Source organism: Phaseolus vulgaris, chromosome 2 (assembly GCF_000499845.2).
Source record: "Phaseolus vulgaris cultivar G19833 chromosome 2, P. vulgaris v2.0, whole genome shotgun sequence".
Taxonomy (NCBI): Eukaryota; Viridiplantae; Streptophyta; class Magnoliopsida; order Fabales; family Fabaceae; genus Phaseolus; species Phaseolus vulgaris.
Window position 1 is genome coordinate 36,436,955 of NC_023758.2, and position 22,278 is coordinate 36,459,232.

At 30.5% G+C, this 22,278-nt stretch overlaps 2 protein-coding genes across 2 annotated transcripts; one reads left to right on the plus strand and one right to left on the minus strand.

Annotated features, from left to right (window-relative positions):
- Positions 1–2,738: 2,738 nt before the first annotated feature.
- Positions 2,739–4,550, plus strand: LOC137811767 (tetrahydroberberine oxidase-like). Its single transcript, XM_068613601.1, has one exon. The coding sequence runs from the start codon at positions 2,747–2,749 to the stop codon at positions 4,364–4,366; it is 1,620 nt and encodes a 539-aa protein (XP_068469702.1). The 5' UTR covers positions 2,739–2,746; the 3' UTR covers positions 4,367–4,550.
- An 8,445-nt stretch (positions 4,551–12,995) lies between these two features.
- On the minus strand, positions 12,996–14,713 carry LOC137811768 (tetrahydroberberine oxidase-like). Its single transcript, XM_068613602.1, has one exon. It carries the CDS (start codon positions 14,693–14,695, stop codon positions 13,082–13,084), a length of 1,614 nt encoding a protein of 537 aa, XP_068469703.1. The 5' UTR covers positions 14,696–14,713; the 3' UTR covers positions 12,996–13,081.
- Positions 14,714–22,278: the final 7,565 nt, after the last annotated feature.

Genomic DNA, 22,278 nt, shown 5'->3' on the forward strand with positions numbered 1-22,278 from the left:
GGAGTTTGGTGACCTCATTATTCAACATGTTTTCAATTAAATGTATAAATGTCACTTATCATTTTACATTAATACAATTTTATATTAATCACAAAATCTTACGTTTCTTAACACATGCAAAAGAAATAAATAAAATGAATCTTACGTTTCTTAACACATGCAAAAGAAATAAATAAAATGATGGAGTAAGATAATAATTATGCAATTAAAATACCCATATTTTTGACAACTTAAAACTTGATTAAATCATTTTTATTAAAATATTCTTACACTATAAATAATTAAGAAACATATTTAATTAATTTTTGAATTACAATATACTAATGAATATTAAGAAAGTAATATTCTTTCTTACTTATATTAGTTATCGCAGGTAATAATAAAATATATAAATTAATATCAATATTTATTTAAGATAATGTTAAAATAAAAGTGGAATTATTACTTTGGAAGAAGTAAATCAGACTTGCTTTAAACAATTATTAAAAACTTAAACAATGAAATGGAGGGAGTAGTAGTAAATATTTCAAGAGATTTTATATAAATAAGAAAAAGAGATATAATAAATGTGATAAATACGGTAATAAATGAAGATAGATGAAAAAAAATGAAATGAAAGAAGGGTTGGAAGAAAGGGTAGATGGTTCAATGAAAATGTATATGGGTAAGTAAGATAAGGAATAAGAATAATCTTTTAGGAAGATAAATGACTTGAGAAGAGTCCCTATTAGAAAAGAGTGTTACTTGGGAAAATGGAAGGAAAATGAGCTAGTGGAACATGGTGTTTTGGCTTGGTACAAGTGTCACATCTACTAATAACATGTTTACAAAAATTCTATCGAATCAAAATTTATTAGATCCTCAGACACAAAGGTTTCCTCTCTGTTTACTAGATGATGGTGTATCAATTAGGATAACAACAAGAATAAAAAAATACATGTTATTATGATTCCATCATACGCAAAAATAATTTAATTTTATTACTTTGTCTGATGAATTATTCTTTAGACAAATGATAAGTAAACTTTGTCTACTAAGCAACATAACTATAATTTTTTTTAGACACACCTCTATTCCATTAAACTATCTATTTTATATCCTCCTATAAGTATCAGACGGATATTGAAAGTATGCTTGGAGAAAGAACATTTCATATGTCATTACAAGATTTTTATTCACAAATTGATATATTTACAATTATGTATACATACATATATTTTTACAAAATTTACAATTTAATCTTCTCCAAATTAATCCACTTGTATAGTTTAAAATGGATTAACAAGGGTTGTAGTTGTGAGTATAGTAAAAGTAATGATAACTAGTCTTGTAATTGAGATATTAACGGTTCCATCTGATAGTGTTTATTTTCCTCGGAAAGTTACTGTATTTTCTATGTGTCCACATTCAACTGAAGTTCTGGAAACAAAACATTTACCACTACAGAAAAGTGTCTAACATATGAAGACACCATGTATACATATCTCAATATATTTCTATCATTTTTATTTAAAAAAAAAAAACAAGATACCTGAAATAAAGTGAGAACAAATATCATAAAAATATATCAATAATATTACTATACAATTATAATCTTAAATCTTACACTCTAAACCCATACAATTATATGTGGAAGATAGATATTTATACTTTACTCGTTGATATAAAGAAAGTTTTTGATGAAGAATCTTGTTTAAATACAAGATTATACATTGGACTGAATTTATTATTATTAAAAAAATGAAAATAAAACATATAGAATATAATAATAATAAAAAACGGTCATCAAACATTAAATTTAAATATAAAAATTTATTAAAATAATATATTTAAAAGTTAGAAGACTGAATACATCAATTTAAAACCATAAGGATCAAAAGATAACTTTGAAAAAGAAAATACAAACAAAAACACACTGTCCCAAAAATTAAACTAAAAAAACCTTAACGTTTTCCTTGACTTTTTACCAGCTTTACAGTTGACTATTTTTATAGTGGAGAAGGTGGAAACCACGATCAAGCGTTTAGTATAATTCTTTGAATGAATGATCTCTTTTATAATAAAATTAAAGTGGCATCAGTAAAAAGCTTCGTTATTTTCTTAAAATAAATTAATTTTGATATACTATTATCTTAAACATTTTTATCCTATCAATAAATTTAAAACATCTTAAATTTAAAATTTAAAGTAATTATTATAAAAATGAACTATCTTAATTATATAATAATTCATATAGGTGGATAACAATATAACATTATAACATGTTATATTTATCTAAATAAATATTAATATAATAATTTCTTTAGTTTAAACAAGTACCAAATTTGATAGACTTTCAAATAAGTTTGCACTTTGCAAGGCACATAAATGAAGTAGGTGTGATGGATTAAAAAAAGGATAAAAAGTACCTACACTACAATTGAGTTTGTATTGTTTTTGTAATATACAATACATTTATTTTTGCAAAGAAGGTGTTGGAATTTGGAAATGTCAAGTAACTTGTTTTATTTGTCTCAAAGTTTGACCCGTGACTTGTGAGTTTCTCCTTTCAATTCAAATCATATTTCTTTTTTTATTAGATTCTATTCAAATGAAATTATATAATAAGATAAAGAAAAAGACAAACAAAAATACTAATTAACAGATTTTTATATAAAAAACACTTTTTAGAATCATAATTCTTCATTTTCTTTTGCTTAAAGTCCATTCAAATATGCCAGCTTCAGTAACATGGCTATATAAACCAATGTTCCCATTTGTTGAAAAGATGAGAAAGGAGACAACAATGGCCAATTCAATGGCTAAACTATTTTTCCTTTTGGTCACCGTCTTCACTTCAATTTTCCCTGCTGCAACTTCTACTTCTGCTGGCTTTGAGCAAGGTTTCCTTCAATGTTTTCAGGCAATTTTAGGGAACAACACAACTTCAGAAGTAACATTCAGTAAAAGTAGTTCTTCTTATGAACCCCTTTTGAATTCTTCTATAAGAAACGCCAGATTCCTAAGCAGTTCAGTCCCAAAACCAAATGTTATTGTCACTCCACAAAGCCTATTCCATATTCAAGTAGCACTGCTTTGCTCAAAGAAAAACAATTTGGAAGTAAGAGTTCGAAGTGGGGGGCATGACTATGAGGGTCTTTCTTATGTTTCTCACGTTCCATTCCTCATCATTGATCTTGTCAACCTTAGGTCCATAGAAATTAATATGGATGAAGAAAGTGCATGGGTTCAATCAGGTGCTACAGTTGGAGAACTCTATTATGCAATTGCACAGAAAAGTAAGGTCCATGGGTTCCCTGCTGGAAGTTGCTCCACCATGGGTGTTGGAGGGCACTTTAGTGGAGGTGGGTTTGGAACAATTTTCAGAAAATATGGCCTAGCTTCGGATAATGTAATTGATGCTCAGATAATAGATGTCAATGGAAAGATACTGAATAGAACACTGATGGGAGAAGATCTCTTTTGGGCCATAAGAGGAGGGGGAGGGTCAAGCTTTGGAGTCATTACTGCATGGAAAATCAAGCTTGTACATGTTCCTTCAACAGTGACAGTTTTTGATGTTTCAAGGTCCTTGGATCAAGGTGCCACTGACCTTTTCCACAAGTGGCAAACTGTTGCTCCCAAACTTCCTGCAGAACTTTTTCTGCACAATGTTGTGGGGGTTTCCAATTCAGCTTCTCAAGGTGGAAAAACTGTGGTGGTTTACTTCACAGGATTGTATCTTGGGACAGCTGAGAATCTCCTTCCTTTGATGCAAAACAATTTTTCAGAGTTGGGTTTGCAGCACAACAACTTCTCCCAGATGACTTGGATTCAATCTGTTCTTCACTTTGCAGGCTATTCAATAGATGAATCCTTGGAGGTGTTGCTCAGGAGAAATCAAACATCCTCAAGTTTCAAAGCAAAATCTGATTATGTGAAGGAACCGATTCCCTTAGTTGGCTTAGAAGGGCTATGGAATATGCTACTCTCGGAGAACTCACCTCTGTTGATCTTCACACCATATGGCGGAAAAATGAGTGAGATTTCAGAATCAGAAACTCCTTTTCCACATAGAAAAGGGAACTTATATGGAATTCAGTATTCAGTAAATTTGGTTTCGAATGAAGAAGCACCAAAGCATTTAGATTGGATGAGAAGATTGTATGAATATATGACACCCTATGTGTCAAAGTTGCCAAGACAGTCATATTTGAATTATAGAGACCTCGATTTGGGTGTGAACCAAGGAAAGTTGAACTATGAAAATGCAAAATCATGGGGTTTGAAATATTTCAAGAACAATTTTGAAAAACTGACACAAGTGAAGGCCAGAGTTGATCCTGGAAATTTTTTCAGGGACGAGCAGAGCATTCCACCATTGTAGAAGATGGAAATCACAAACAATAAATTACTAAAAATTCAAACATCTGTGCTCATAGTTATAATGATGCATAACAATGATCTGTAATTGTTGCAGTTGTTGTAGTTCTGATTCTTGAAGAATCTGAGTGGATGTATTCATCAGAAAGGTGCCCTGTTGCAAGATTAATATTTCACCTCTTCTACTAGCTTATTGCATTGGTAAAATTTTAGAGAGATTTATTTTACATTATGTTATACTAATTACCATTCAAAATAGATATACACATATCTTCTATTTTAATAAAATAACATCTATATTTTACATTTTTATATAATAATTAAACTATCAAATAAGGGATGAATGTCACTTTATTTAAATTTTAGTTAATATAATATTTTAAAACAAAGTATAAGGGACTTTATTAAAGTATAAGGAGAATGCGTGTGATTTATTATTAAACTAAGAAAAATAAAAGTGTATTTAAAAATAATGGAAGTTGTAAATCTCAATGTGCAAAAATTATAAATGTTTATTTTAAAATTGAAAGAGTGTAAATATGATATAGTATCACCAAAAGAGGATACGAAAAAACAATTTTTCCAAAAAAATAATAATCCGTTTTGGTTTTCATCGAACTTAAAAAAATATTTTGAACAATTAGACACCTGGCAGAGGAGTACGGACAAAAACATTAATATAAAAAATAAGAATAAGAAGAGTTTTTTTTAGAGTTTTGAGTTGAAAATTTATGTTAAGTTGATAATTAAGCTAACATCTTAGTCTATTATTTTGTCTTAACTTTCTAGCCTAGTAACCCATCAAATCACAAGTAATGTAGGTTAGTCCACCAACCTATTTGTTTTATATTATACCTATAAAATATTAAAGTTGACTTATTAAAATAAAAATAAATGGAAATATAATTTAAAGAATTATAAATTATAATATATGTGTTGTGTTGGTTGAAAGGTGAAAAATATATAATAATATTATAATTTGAATAATAAGTATTTATAAATTTAATTATTAATTATAATTAAATAATTTTTAATATATGAAAAAATAGTCATTTTAATTTATTCGATAAAATATTAATTAATATTTATATAATTAAATATAATCTTATAATAAGATGAAAAAAATGAGTTTGTTGTTAAGTTGGTGGGTCTATTTAGCACATTTAATCAATATCGCATTTCTTTTCTTTTGTCTATTTAGTCTATCGACCTATCAATCAAAAAGGGTATAGATCAATAAATGTATTTGGGCATCTTGCAAATTCCATTAATCTATAATGGCTAAATTAATAAAAACTTTACACTAAAAACAATTAATAAATAAAAATTAATTTTAAAGATCAAAATAATTAATTACTACTCGACTAAATTAGATATAATTTTATAAACGAAAAAAATTATTAATTGGTATATAAAGTAGTTTTTAGTGTTAATAAAAATTTATAAAAGAATTTTTAAATTAGTATCTAACCCATAGTTTTAGTTACTAACTATTTTATATTCTAAATTAGTCTTTATTAGTGTTTTAAAAACTAATTTAAAATCTAAAATACTAGTAGCTAAAAGCTCGACAACTAATGTAGATATTATTTTAAAAATTATTTTAAATTTTTTTATTAATAATAGAAAACACTTTAGATACCAATAATTTTTTAGTCTTTAAAATAGAATCTTATTTAGTCAATGTAATGACTAATTATTTTTTGTCTCTAAATTTGATTGCTATTTAATAATTTTCTTATAGTATTATTTATCTTTTGTGTTTTCTTTGTCAGTTTGGTTCTCATATTTTAGTTACTTATATTTTAAAATCTCATCAAATTTAATTTTGGTGACAAGATCTTATGTTTAGAAGAAATGACGTTAAAGAAAACTTATTTGGTAAACTTGACCGAAAACAATATTGTTTGATGAATTTTTAAAATGTTGTGAGTAGAAACCTAGGAAGACACATTTGAACTTTCTAGTTAAGTAAGGAAAACTAAGATAAAAAAAGCACGATAAAATTGAATGAGGGTTTAAGGTGGATATTTGATTAATGACGATTTGAAATAAGGAATACTTTTTTATTATGAATTTTTTGTTATTCTTGTTGTGTGCAATCATTGAAGGTATCATTTTTTTTTATATATTTTTATCGATTTTTGATTAGTTATGCATGTATATATGTTATCTTTTGTGGGGCTTTACATGAAGTGTGCGTCTTATTGAGTATTTGTAGGTTATGTTATTTTGTTAAAGGCATGTTCGAGGAGGTTTCGTTTTTGTTGAGAATTTTTGTGAATTTTCTAGTTGGTACTTTGTTCCTTTTAATATAGTTGGCAATTTTTTTATTGTATTTATTGGTTTTATTTTAAAATTGGTTCATTCCTTATGTAGTTTTACAATGGTTTGAGGAATGGACGTTGTTTGACCTGATATGGAGAATAGATGAAATGAGGATGAAAGTGATGGTAGACCATGTGTAAATTTTGTAACAAAGGGATGTAAGGCAATGTGATGTTGAATGATGAACATAATTTTATTTACACTTTAAATCTTTAATCGTAGATTATTGAGCTATAACCATGAATGAATCCAGTGTTTTAATTAAGATTCATCTAATTAGGTTCATTTTGACATTGATTGTTATTTATGTTAATCTTGTGTTTTAGTTACAATAGATAGTCTAATATTTCTCAGAACAAACAGTTTGACCAGACGGACTGAATGAAGCGTCTACCACTATAAATGGACCAAATCATGCGAAAGTAGAAATTGCTTCCTTCAATCAAAACGGGAAACAAAATCTAAGTTAAAGAATTAGAGAATAAAATCTACAATATCTCAGAACTAGAATTGAAAGCAAATCTTTTACAAGGATATTCTCTGGAATTTATGAAATTAAAAATCTCTCGTTAAGCGCACGAAAAATAGAACATTAGAGTTTTCTTAATTTTTTTTATTTTCTTCGTTGTATTCCCTTTTTTTTTGCCTTCGTATGGAAGGCTAATTCTCTTGTGATTTCGTACTGAATTTTGGTGGTTTTTTTCAATAAAATTTTATTCTTAAATTCTCTATAGCAGATTGTGTTTTACTGTTGGTCTTTTTGAAATCTAGTTTATGTTAAAAGCTTTTTTTTTCAATGCTTGTTGAAAATTCAATTATTTTCTTTAATTGGAGTTCTTGGTTAATTCGCTTAGTCTTAATCACTCTCATTTTTGCTTAATTCAAGAGGTAGAAGATAAAAATCTAACGCGTTGAAACTAGTGAGATACTAAATACATTAGTGGACACTTGTTTTGCTGAGAAGGTTCTCTTGAATATGATTGACACTATATGAGTATACTTCTTTGAAAAAATTGGTTCACCTAGACATCAAGGTTGAATCACAAGTTTTAAAGAGAATTTCTTGTAAAAATACTCATAATGATGACTTTTACAAATCATCTTGGAAGGACAAACACAAATTTCAAACATAGACTCTCCTTCCAATTTCTCAAAAGAAACCACCCCACATCATAAAAATTATAAAGATAAACCTTCTACTCCTAAATCACCCACCAAAACCTCAAGTGAAAAATGTTTTAAATGTCTAGGTTTTGGGCACATTTTTGCTAATTGCCTAAGTAAAAGAAAAATAATGGTTAAACCCCAAGTGAGGACGAATGTGAAACACCATGTGAAGGTGATTTGTTTGTAGTAAGGCACATGTTAGGGCAACTTCAAAAACCTTTTAATGAGATTCAAAGGAAAATTTTCTATACCCGGTGCCTTATTAATGACAAATTATGTTCCTTGATAATTGATGAGGGTAGTTGTAGAAATGTGGCAAGTACAAGAGTGGTGGAGAAACTTGGATTACCCACCATTTCTCATACACAACCCTAGAATTTGCAATGTCTAAGTGAAGAGGGTGAAATAATTTTTAATAAACAAGTCCTCATATCTTTCTCAATTGGAAAATATAAAGATGAGGTGTTATGTGATGTTGTGTCCATGGAAGCAACCCATATTCTTTTAGGAATGCCATGCCAATATGATAGGAAAACTTTACATGATGGCCTAACTAACAAGATTTCTTTTCACACCAAATTCCCTTTGATCCTACACATTCTCTACAAACATTACATGTAACTAGAACCACTCAACCCAAACCGCCAAAATTCAATGAACATAAGTTTGCTTCACAACTCATATAAATCAAGTGAACAAACTAACTATGTTATTTGCCAGAGTTCTAAATTCGAGGTCGAGTTCTTTCCAACTTGGGGGGCATGATACAAACCATCTCGACAAACATATGAATAAGGACACAACAGACACTTCACAATTAAGTCAGTCACCTCAGCATCCAAGACAAGGCCCTGCCAAATTTCAAAAGAACCTCAGTAGAAGAAGAACTGGACATAAGCCAGAGCATCAAATATTCTTTCTTCTGGTCTTTTTAACATACAAGTTTATATAAATAAATTGGACTCACTTTGGGGTCCAAATAGAAGAATAAGCTAGAGTAAGGTGTGCTTAGTAAATTAGGCTTGTGCCAAACTCATCTTTCTTGACATGTGCACATAGGTTAAAAGTTTCTTTGACCTACCTTTTAGAAGGTTTCTCACAAATAACACCCCTATCCCTCTCACTCTTGCTCCCCAAGTCACTCTTTCCTATATAAAGGGTGTCTTGCCTCATGTATTTGGACACTTGAAATTGAATAGAAAAGAAACTCTACTTGAGTGATTAGTGAGCTTTGTCTCCTAAAGTTCTTGGGTCTTATCTTGAGAGTAGTGCACCTTAGGTGGCGGCTCCTCACCACTCATCTTGGAACCATCAACCATTCCAAGTGGCGTGATTCTTTGATCCATTTTTGATAAGCTTTCTTCATCTCTTTTCTTTATTATTTGCGCTATTTGCATTCCTTTTTATGTCATTGGGTTCTTCCATCTTGTTTCTTTCCAGTATATGTTTTTATTTCCACACCTCATCATCATCAACACCATATAATTGTGTTTTTCTCTTTGCCATCTAGAAGTGAACCTTCACACTTACTTAACCACTTGGTTAAGTTTGTGTCCAGAGGGAATCTTCTTTGGGTTTCTCACCATAATTGCTAATTCAAAAAAAATCCCAAACAAAGTGCAACCCATAAAATCTGCAATCCTAAAATCAACTCAAATCAGGTGGCTTGCTCAACTAAAGAATCTTGTAACATACCAACAATAATTAAGTATACTCTTTAACTACTTGACTTAGGAATGTTATTAGGTCTATTTATACTTACAATTTTATCAATAATCATTCATGCAAACTAAGAAGTCATTTGACCATCTAGTTTTGTGTGAGCTGCCCTCCACATCTTATAGTAGTGAGGAGGAGATACATGATCAATAGACTCAAACCCTGCTGCCTCATCTTGAGCCTTCTTGAGTCACTGTTCCAATAATGCATACCCCCTGCGACAATAGATGGGGTACATCATTCAGCTCTTGTTGTTCTTGACCAATTATTATTTTCTTTGGCAATGCAAATAAGAAAATAAGACCATAAACATATTGTGTAATTACAAGAGTTGTCAAAAATTAATTTGTCAAAAGGAGTCCAGTGACACAAAACTACATCCAATCCTCATCACTAATTTGATACTTGATAAGTGCCATATTTCAGTAATATTTCATATTAAAATACAGACACTTATGGATATTAATTGATAAAATAACTATAATATAACCCCTAATTTATGAATTTAAACCTATTTACATATTTTGTGATTATAATTTGACTATGAACGATTTATTCCCAAATTTATGTTAATTTCATGATTCTAGGGAAGAATGGAGATGGAAGGGAAAAAAGAGAATAAACAAAGCTAAAAAGAGAAAGCTGGAATGCTCCAACACTCGCCCAAGCCAAAAGCCCTCAGGGGATCTCGCGCAAGCGAACCCAATCTCGCCCAGGCAAGATCACTCTAGTGACATTGTGCCTGTTTTCATCCAACTTGCCCAGGCGAGCCCAATCACGCCCAGGCGAGAAGTCACTTAGCGCAAGCCTAACTAGGTTAAATATGAGGCATGAGGCACAACCCTAGACATCAATGGGGAGAATAAAAGGTGTTAGAAACCCTATAGGAGGCAATCGTCAAAGGAAAACATCATGGATCTTCTTTTCATCCTTTCCATGCTTTTAATGGCCAACATGAGTGGCTAATTCCACCCTTTGTGATGGGAGTAATATGCTCAAACTCTTATGTATTGAGGTGATATTTAAATATAATATTATGTTCTTGATTGATGATTGGTATTATCATTTTATTTGTTATGATTGTTTACCATGATCAAGATCCTTAGGTTTGACTGGAAAGTACTTATAAGTTTGTTACCCAAATGATAATACTTAACATATTTGAATGCTAAGAATAGATTTGAAATGTTATTTACTATCAATATCTAATTGTAATGATAAGAAGTTTTTATAAACATGCGAGACATCGATATTTACGAGACTCTCTTAATAATTTTATATGTGAGGAATCGATATAAAAGAATTTTATATGGACATCAACATCAATCAAATGATAGAATATTACCATGTTATCAAAAATACAAAAGAGTAAGAAGGATGAACTTCAATTCCAATTTTCCCAATTGAACCAACAAACTCTTTAACTTGCTTTCTTTACAATTCTTGCAGTAATTATAACAAACTCCCAACAAACTTTATTATTTTGTTTTCTATTTAGTGAATCTTATACTTGATAATTAAATTGTTCCTTGTGAGTTCGATATCCGTCCTTAGAGATGAATTATTATTTCTAACAACACGGTATAAAGCACTAACTTCAATATCGTATGTTCATCCACAAATGTACGAATGTGATTGGAGATAAACGTCCACCAAAAAGGACATACAAAGATGGAAAAAGTACATGCTTAGGGTCACTAAACATTGCACAATTGCTCTCGCTATTGTATAGAATAGGAAGAGGAAGAAGAAACACACACTTGAAAATTCAAGGAATAAGAAGCATTGTTGCATTTTAAAAGGAATTTTATATTGGATGCCCTAGGTTTTTATGTAAAACTCAATATTTACGTTAGTTGACATCAACGTATGACGTAAATATTGAGTTTTACGTCAGAGTCTAGGGCGTCTATGTAAAAATGTTCACACTATTTACAAAAATGTCTCTTCATTTTTTCTACATTGTATTCATGGAAATCATACGTAAAAGTTGCAATATAGTTGCACCATTTTCCACTAGTGTTTAAGACTTTTGGAAAGGTTATAAGAAAAATTATTAGCACATAAAAATAACTTTTAGGATGAAGGGAGGAGGGAAAATATCATTGGGTGAGTTGACAAAGGTGTGTCGACCTAAAGATTATGGAGGATGAGGAATCAAACATATCGAAATTTTCAACCATGCTTTTCTGGACAAATGAAAGTGGGCTTTCTTCCACCTAACAACATAGTTCGTGGAATCCAATTTGGAGCACCAAAAAATTTAAATGGAGATTAAGAGATTCAAGGATTATCAACATGGTGGAAAGGCTTAAAAAAGTGTAGGAGGAGTCTAATACAAATTGGTTTCACCTAATGAACAAATTGAGAATAGGAAATGCAAGAAAATATTTTAGGTCGATACATGATAATGACAAGGGAATCACAACTTTGCAAACAATTTTCCCTACACATTTCAAAATTTACAACAAAGGATGACATTAATAGACACAACGAGAAGATATCACTACAATGATCGATTTTAACAACCAATATAAGTTGATTGCAAATTGTAATAGATATAGAGATTGATTGACATCTGTCACAAATTTGTGACCAAAACAACAACATAATAATTTGTCTAAAAATATGTCATTTAGTGACTAATTTTAGCTATCGAAATAAGTTGTCACAAATTGTGACCGAAATAGCAACTGATTTATATTTGTCACACATTTGTGACTGAAACACCAACAAAATATTTTGTTAGTGGTAATATTAGTTTGTGTAGCGATTGTAATAGCGACAGAAAATGATGATAACTAAATTTTAATTGTTGAATTAGTGATTGTATGAAATAAAATTAAAGTGATATTGTTAGCGACGAAAATAATGACAAAAAACAATTTATTTCAGCGACCATTTGGTTTCAATTGCTAAATCTCAAGAAAAATCATTTAATGACGAATTTAGGGATCAAAATAAGTTGATCGTAAAATGTGATCAAAATAGTGATTAATTGACATTTGTCACAAATCTGCGTCTGAAACAACGATGATATAATTTGTTACTGGTAAAATAGATAAAAAATATTTGTAACTAAAATTTAATCGCTAAATCAACAGTAGTATGAAGTAAAATAGAAATGGGGTCGTCACTAACCGAAAATCAATTATAATTACTTATTAGATAATTAATTATAATAATTATAAAGAGGATAAACCTGTTTGCTCTACACAATATTTTCTTAATTTTACCCTTTTAACTACTAGTGTTTATAATTTTATCTATTAATTAACTATTTTTTAAATTTAAATAACTACTTACAATAAAAAAAATTATATAAAAAGTTAAATGATATTTGCTTTCTTGAATAAGGAATTAAGTAATTTGAGATCATTAGAGTTCCAACTATTTTTTTTTTCATAATTATAAGTGTTATTAGTTATTCTTTTATATATTAAAAATCATAGATATACATCATTTATTTTATTTGAAGAGTAGATACTAGATGATTTACAACTAATTAATAATTTTCTTCCTTATAAAGTGTAGGAATGCTTTGTTCATTTCTGAAAAAGTTGTGAGGATCAACCTTGGTCTTCACTCTAGCCAATCTCTTGAGGTTATTATTGAAATACTTCAAACCCCAAATGCTAGCTTGAGTGTAATTTGTGTAACCATTATTATTTACTCCAATGTCAAGGTCTCTGTAATTCAGATATGCAGCTCTAGGAGAATTTGAAACATAAGGTTCCATATATTTATAGAGTCTTCTAATCCAATCCATATGCCTTTGTGTTGCCTCGTTCCCTCCTTCTTCCCAACTGACCGTATAGTGAATATGATTAATGTATCCAGATCGGTGTGAGAAAGGAATTTCAGATTCCGAAATATCAGACATTCTACCTCCATAAGGAGCGAATTGAAGTTGACCATATTCAACCTTATCGTCATATAACAAACGCCATAAGCCTCGTAATCCATCAATTGGAATGGGTGTTCTCACATAATCAGATTTTCCTTTGTAATTTCCTGAAGGAAATTGAGTTCTGTTAAGCAAAACTTCAGGGGCTTCATTACCGGTAGAATCAAACCCAGCATTCATGAAGACAACTGAGCCTATCCAACTCGTCTCATTACAGTCTTTTCTGACCAAACCCAACTCTGGGAAACTCTTTCGCATCAATGGAATAAGCTCTTCTACACCTCCCAGAAACATGGATACAAAACTAGCTTGTATTGTTAGCTTTCCATGTTGACTTGAATTTACCCTTGCCATGTCCATCCTAATCATTATGCGCTCGTCCAATTTATTGGCCACAAGCTGCCACTTTTGAATGATCTCGCTTGCATTCTCTTCCAATGTCCTTGAAACATTGAACACTGTCACAGTTGATGGAACTGGAACTAGTTTTATCTTCCATGCCACGATGACTCCAAAGCTTGCTCCACCACCTCCTCTGATGGCCCAAAACAGATCCTCACCCATTGCTTTTCTGTCAAGAAGATTACCATTCACGTCTATTATGTGAGCATCTAAGATATTATCAGCAGCAAGACCGTACTTGCGCATCAAGAATCCATAACCACCTCCACTGAAGTGGCCACCAATCCCCACAGTGGCGCACACCCCAGCTGGGAACCCTAGTGTTTTGCTTTTCTGGCTAATGCTGTAGTAAAGTTCACCAAGGGTTGCCCCAGATTGAACCCATGTAGTTCGGTTTTCTGCGTCAACTGTGATTTGTCGAAGGTTTAAGAGGTCAAGGAGGACAAATGGAACCTGGGCAATGTAGGAAAGACCCTCGTAATCATGGCCTCCGCTTCGGGTTCGAATCTGCAGGCCATGGCGTTGGGAACAGATTATAGTGGCTTGAATGTGGGAAACATCCAGTGGTGTGACAATGACAAGGGGTTTAGAGCTTGAATTGGAGAACCTAATATTTTTAATGGTAAGATCTAGGACAGAGGAGTATGAAGAGTTGGTTTGGGTGTAAACAACATTGGAGATGGAGTTGTTGTTATGAGAATAATTGTAAAGGCATTGAACAAACTTTTCATGCGTATCTGCTGAAGGTTTAAATGAAAAGAAAAGAGAAATGGCAGTAACTACGGTAAAATAGGAGCTTAGGCACTTCATTTTTGTGGATGGTTTGTTGTTGTTATGAGAAAGAGTGATGGGAAGTCTCTAATTTATAGTAGTTTGGAGTTGAATGTTAACCAAATCCTCCATAAAAAGTTGGCCTCTATATCCAAAAAGAAAAAAAATAAAATAAAATAAACGTACCACATGGGAGGAGACAATTAAATTATGTGAAGTAGTATGAGATTATTTTACAGATTATGCGTGGCGGACAAAGACATAATATTAAAAAAACAAAGATGTAGACGATGACCAAACTTGCATTTCATCCATATGCGCACGAAATGTGCAATAGAATGTTGACTGCATCATTTTGAAAATCCTTCATAAAATTGAACAATTATTTTTTGAAGATGTTTTTGTTATTGTCTTAAGCCTTCGATATTCAAAAAAAATTTATGCTCGTACTCCCATTTTATGTCCTTTTTTAAATACGAAAAATAATATTTTCATAATATTTTTCTTTATATATATATATATAATAGTAATAACAATTGTCTTTCTTAGATATCTTATTATTATATTAAGATTATGAAATGGTTATATATATAAAAAAAAGAGTCAAAATTTCATTACTTTAAAAACTAAATTTTTGTATTTGTAAAAAAAAACGAGATGGAGAATAAAATAGTAAATGTAAGGTTAAGCATCTCATGTTTTTAGATGAGTTTTACTTATTGCACTATAATATTTTGATACCTGATACATTTTTATATTCATTTTGCATCTACTATTTTATTCTTTATTTTTTATTATAAATAAAAAGTTTATTTTTTAATGGCCATGTTGTCCTAAAAGTGAATTAACAAAGGTTTCTCAACTACCATTTATCTTACTTTGACTTTAAAGATGCAGGGGTACATGTTTTCCTTTTTTAATAGTATTCTAAAACATACTACGATTTTTAATATATGATTTTGTTATTTAATATTTAATAAAGAAAAACTCAGCTAAAAATATTTTTTAATAGATCACAGTATGTAGGATCGAGGTTTTTATACAAGTAGTTTCTTGCACGAGAAGGAGTTAAATAATATGTTCAACGCTTATTTTTATTTATTTACAGTATTAATTCGAACTTTAATATCATATTTTTTTTTTCTGATAGGATCCTAGTAAACACTTAAACAACAGATTTTACATCAGTGAAATCTTTTGTTATAATATCAATTTTATAAATTAACGGTTTCCATCAAATCATTATGATGATGGAAAATTTTATTAAGATAATTGTATCATATTGTTGATGTCAAATTTAGTAAAAAAAATAAATATAAAAATAATTAAATGGTTATTTATATATTTTAAAGGTTTCATATATTATAATATTTTTAAAATATATGTCGATATATAAATGAGGTATTAAATATGTTTGTATCAATAAAATAATTTATTAACATAAATTTCAATAGATATATTTAGAATAAACTATCCTGTTAAAAATTATTGAATCATATAATAGTTTATGTATGTTATATACTTTGTAACAGAAGTCAAACTGTGTTAAGGAAGAAAGTATAAGGTATGAAATTTCTTTTAGGAACATATATTTACACCTACCTACCACTAATAGAGAGATTGTCTCAGGCAAGGAATGAATTACTCTCCAGAAAAGGTACGTTAATATCAACAATTTCTGATGAGGATATCAACAATTGTAATTCTCGGTTTCGCAATCCTGAAAAAAAAAGGGAGAAACTATTGTTTAAGAATTTCAATGTATGGAAGAGAGAGACATGAAGTTCATGAAGAGTTTTGAGGTGGACAATATAAATGGTTTTTTTTATGTTGATTATAAATCTGAATATAAGAGGTCTGGGAACGGAACAAAAGCAAGGTATTTGAGCCAAAAACAGTCACGGTTACGGATGCTAGGTGTTTTTCTTTATGGGAGGACAACAAAGTTGGATGGATTCATAATGAAGGGGACAATGGAGGTGGAGGATTGCTATCAATGTGACATATGACCTAATCGAAAATGCCAAAGGGTTTCTAGATCACTAGCACTGACATTAATAGTATTGATGATGTGTGTAGATTTGATGAGTTTGATTTGAAGTGTCTGGTAAGATGGGATCCTGAGTATATAAAGTATATCTTGCATCTTAGCAGAGCCAATCATTTTCAAGGAGTTTTTGTCTTGAATGTGACAACCATTAGAGTCAAAGGTAAGAACACAAGATAGTTTATCAAACAATTTTGCTACTGAAAGAAGATTAAAAGTGAAGCAAGGAATATACAAAACATTGTCTATTACATGATTTTGATTGAGAAAAACACTTGTAGAATAATTGGCAATGACTTGATTTCCATTTGGTAATTTAACAGAAATAAGATTAATTTGATGATATGAAGTGAAATAACTTAAGGATGAACAAATGTGATCAGTAGCACTAATATCAATAATCAAAGAACTGAAGAAATAAATAAAATTATTACTAGTTTGTGTTGTCATGTTGGAAGGAATAACAAAGACTTGACTAGAAACATTGTCACTGGATTTGACATGTTGTAAAAGAGCTAACAATATTTGTTACTGCTCAGGAGTAAAACCAATTTGTTGAGACTCCACTTCTGACTTTGAACCTTCACGATTTTGCTTATTATTATTAAAATTTGTATTCTAAAAAACTGCATTAGAGTGACCCTAACCATGGTTCTGATTTTTAAACTTGAAATGAGATGGAAAACCATGTTTTTTATAGCATGTATCAATGGTATGCCCTGTCTTTCCACAATGATTGCAAATTTTGGAAGTATATCATAGCTTCCTATTCTGTATCCACCACCTCTGCCATAGGTCGTAGCATTTTTTTATAACCTCCTTTACTAGTAGCAATCATTGCCTTGGATTGATCACCAAAAATTTGTCTATCTTGTTGTGTAACGAGAGAGCAAACTCTATTCAATGATGGGTTATCTGATGAACTAACATGGTAAGGTGAACGAAGATCTTGTGAGGGATCAACAACTTTAGCCATGGATAAATGTAGCAACCAAAGCTCTAATGAGAACTCTGATACCATATTATAAAATAGAACAAAGATGAACAAAGAGTAAAAGGAAGGAAAATGATATGAGAATGATTATCTCTTTTTTTATTATATGAAATCAAAATAAATAGTCTGAATATATACAAGCAGTACATGTTGGGTTTAATAGTGCCAAAGTTCAAGAGGGGGGGTGAATTGACCTTTTAAAACTCTCTCGCAGAAACAGTGTTTAACACAGTTTTACAGAAAATAAATCGATTTATGTGAAAATGAACAGATTTATTTCAGCACTGTTTTTGTTTGAAAAGCTTTTAATACAGCAAGGTTAATCACAAGATTATGCAGATAGATTTTCCAGATGCACACACACAGATATTAGATTGAAAAACAGTGAAACACAAAAACAACAAACCTTAATTCCAATTCGTGTGATTTAGGTTCAGTTAAGGGCTTGACAATTAGTGAGACAATCTATCACACACAACCTGTTTTATTAGTCTTTAACAGATTATTAGTGTTCTTATTGAAACCAGACAGTTTTCCAGAAATTAAGAACAATGAATCACAGAACAGCAAACTTCAACTTTAAGCAATTGTTTAAGGTTCAATTAATAGCTTTGACAATTTCTTGAGCAACCTATCACAGTCAATCTGTTCCAGTGGCTTTTAGCAGATTTTATATGTTCTTATCAGAATCAAACAACTTTTTCAGAAATTAAGAACAGTATACAGAGTGCCCAGAAAGAACAGATTTATTTTCAATTGAACAGATTTATTTCTTTGCTGTTTTATCAATTATGCAGAAACGAAATTGCAGAGAGTGAGAGAGAATGAACACAAGCAGTTATACTGGTTCACTCAACTGAGCTACATCCAGTCTTCACCAAAACCAGGTGGAAATCACTAAAACACAGTACAACCAAGTACAATTCCCACTGTTCTTGAAACCTACAAGAACTTAGGTACTCTTGCTGAAAAAACCTATTTCAGCACACACCCACTCTTCAAGAAAACCTATCAAGAAGAGTGTTCAACCAAACTATTACAAGAAATGAGAAGTGAAACGACTACACCTGATTGAGGATACAAAGATCTGTCTTAAACCAGTAGGCAAAATTGCTAGAACAGTAGCTGCACCTCACACCAAGCTTTTGGAACCAAACAAAGAACAAGCACTTTGTGATTTTTGAAATCTTTGAAGAACAAATGCTAATCCTTTTTAAACTCTTAATTCTCTGCTGTCAAAACTTGTTTTTGCAAATGTATGAACGATTATTAAACTCAGAAACAAGTTTGCATTTTATAGAAATCCAACTTATAATAGATTTTTGAAAAACAGTTAAAGCTGTTATAAAATGAATAGATTGAAAATAAAATGAACAGATTTATTTTCAAAAGCAGTTAGAGAATTTGTTAAGTGAGGAGACTTAGTCAACCATTCTGGTGCTGAGATAAAACTGAAAATCGTTTAAGCTTGACATGGCACCAGAGACAAAAAGAATCTATTCATTTACCGATGAACAGATTTATTTTTCAAAACGAAAACAGAGAAAGTTTAACTATTTAAAACTCAGTCGTTTTGAAAGATAGAAGACTTAGTCAAAATACATGATGCACAAAATCTAATTTTCACAAGACTTAGCCAAGGCATCAGTGTAAAAATGAATCTGTTTTTTTAGAAAAGAACAGATTTATTTTTATGCAGTAAACGTGTTTTTTGTAAAACATGTGAAAAACAGTTTAAGAAAACTTATGCTTGTTCTTATCACATTGCCAGTGGTTATGAGGTGAGTTACTCAGCAAAAAGCCCACTCTTAGACAACCTCTAAGCACTACCTAAGACATACTTAAAGCAAAGCAAAATACAAATGAAATGTACATATAAGTCTTCATCAAACACAATCTTGAAGGGGCAGCAACCATCTTCAACAGTACACTCATTCTAGGTTTAGTTAAAGAGAGAAAAAATCAATCAATAAATACTAGAATCATAACAAATAAAGACAAAATAAAGGTTATTCACCTCTATAAAGAGAAACAACTAAGAATTAGAAAAAACACAATTAATATTAGCATCCTTTTATAACTCTTGTATCCATATCCTTTAATATATATTAATGGTAAGATTACGGGGGTTGTTAGGATTGGAGCTTGAAAGGTTTTGTGTTGTAATAGTTTTTTTGTTCTTGGCTTACTAATGTATGTGGGCCTTGAGCATCTTGTATAAGGGTTCCATTTTATGTTATTTATTTATTGTTGAGCGAAAAAAAACCTATATTAATGGTGACATTCCATGATAATATAGGTGATGATATTGAACTCATCAGATAACACGTTCTTACCTAAAACAATAAAAATCATTTATTGTTTTACATTAACTGCAATGTCATATTATATTAAAACAATAAATAAGGAATTGTGCAAGATCAACGAGAACTTGCCCATGGATCTACAACAACGTGATCGACATTCTACAGGGAGCGAGGGTTGAATTTTCCCTTGAGAGATCATCCCAAGCCATTTTCGCAAGTGATCATGTGTGAGCTTGTGCTACCTGATGACTTTTTACGGCAAGTGCACCGCGTTTGTTAGAAGTAATAATTGTCCCTAAGGACGGATATCGATCCCACAAAGAACAGTGAATTATCGAGTAAAATATTCGCTAAATATAACAACAGAACAATAAAAAAGAGTTTGAAGTGATTATGTTGGCACTGATTAATAAGAAAACAAACAAAGAATTAGTTGCTTCAATTGGAAAAATTGGGATTAAGTTTCATCTCTCTCACTCTCATGTATTTTGATTAGCATGTTAATATTAAGTTCTTTAATTGAAATTGATGCCCGTATAAAAATCATTTATATCGATTCCTCGCATATAAAATCCTTAAGAATGTTCCCTAACTATCGATCCCTCGCATACTTATAAGAACAACTTAGAACGAAGCTCAGACGTTTAATAGCAATTAACATTTCAAGTCTATTCCTAGCACTCAAATATGTTAAGTATTGTTGTTTAGGTCCAAACCCTAAAAATACCTCCCGGTCAGATTTAAGATTCTCAATTTGTCACGGAGAATTAAAAGTAAAACAACAATATCAATAATCAATCAAGAACTGAATATTAATATATAAAATATCACCTCAATACATAAGAGTTTGAGCAGATTACTCCCAATCCCAAAGGGTAGAATTAGCCACGCATACTTCTATCACCTTCCATTCTCCCAATTGGGTTACAATTCACTCTATGGTGTTTTCCTCTCAATCTGGCACACTGAGGTTGAGCCTCTAGCCCTCTATTTATCCTAGTTTTCTAGGGTTAGGTTGTTTATTGTGTCGCGCTAATGGGCTAAATGATAAAACATAAAAAGGCCCAATCTTTCTTTCTTTCTTTTTTTCTTTCATTCTGGGACCTTCTATCTTTATCTTTTTGGCTCAAATCATTCATCTTTAATCCAAATCTCCAATCTTCCTCAGAAATCTGCAATTAACACCAAATTTGGGAATAAAATACTCTTATTCAAATAAAGATCATAAAAAATGTAAAAAGGTATAAATTCATAAATTAGGGATTATTTTATATGTAAATTAGCAATAAATCCTCATAAGTGCCTATATTTTAATATGAAATATTACTGAAATTAGACACTTATCACTCTCCCTAACTTAAAATCTTGCTTGTCCTCAAGCAAAGTAAATGAATATATTTGAATTTAAATATCAAACAGCTTAATTCACTAAACAACAAATCAAATTAGAAACTTATGATGCTTCCAATTTCAAATATAGAAAATTATAGACACAATCAATTTCCAGGATAAAATCAAAACAAATAAATGAAAATTCATCAAGGAATATCTTCTCATATGCTCACGGGTAAGTGTTTCTCTCTATTTTCACTGAATCATAACAAATCACAGTTGCTTTTCATTTCATCTTCAAATCACAAACATATTAGAAACATGAATCTTGAGGTCTTTTACAGGGTTGTAATGAGGCTGGGCTTCCAAAAAATATTGGTTTTTCTTAGATAACAAAATGCACATCTTAAAGAAGAAGAACATACCTACAATTCAATTATAGAGAACATATATGTTATCTAATTACCACTTTCTTTCGATGTCACCTTTTTCCTCATTTTCTTTCTTTTCATGATTTTCATGAAATTATTTTCTATCTTTCTTTTTTTTTTTTTTATTTCTTTTGCTTCTTCTGTTTCTGTTTTTTTTTTTCAATAATAGGAAAAGATTCTTCCTATTTTCAACTTTTTGAACTTTCAAAATCAGAACCAACCATTCCCTTTTCTATATGTATTGCATCTATGTTCTCCTTCCTTAGACATGCTAAAGGGTAGAAAATTATATCAATAAAGGTTAAGGTGCAATATTAACAAAAAATTTCTTAGCCCAAAGGGGATATAAAAAAAATTGGAATTCTAATATAAAGGTTGGCTTTTTGGCCTTGGCTCCTAATTAACACAAACAAATGCCTCAATCATCTTCATGATCTTTTATGATGCAACAAAAATAAAAATCAAGCAACCACAACTGTTAATTCATCAGTAAAACTCTCAAAACTGTTTAA

Bases quoted from the DNA above. Each gene is read 5' to 3' on its own strand.
- LOC137811767 (XM_068613601.1), top strand. From the start codon at position 2,747: ATGTTCCCATTTGTTGAAAAGATGAGAAAGGAGACAACAATGGCCAAT.
- LOC137811768 (XM_068613602.1), bottom strand. From the start codon at position 14,695: ATGAAGTGCCTAAGCTCCTATTTTACCGTAGTTACTGCCATTTCTCTT.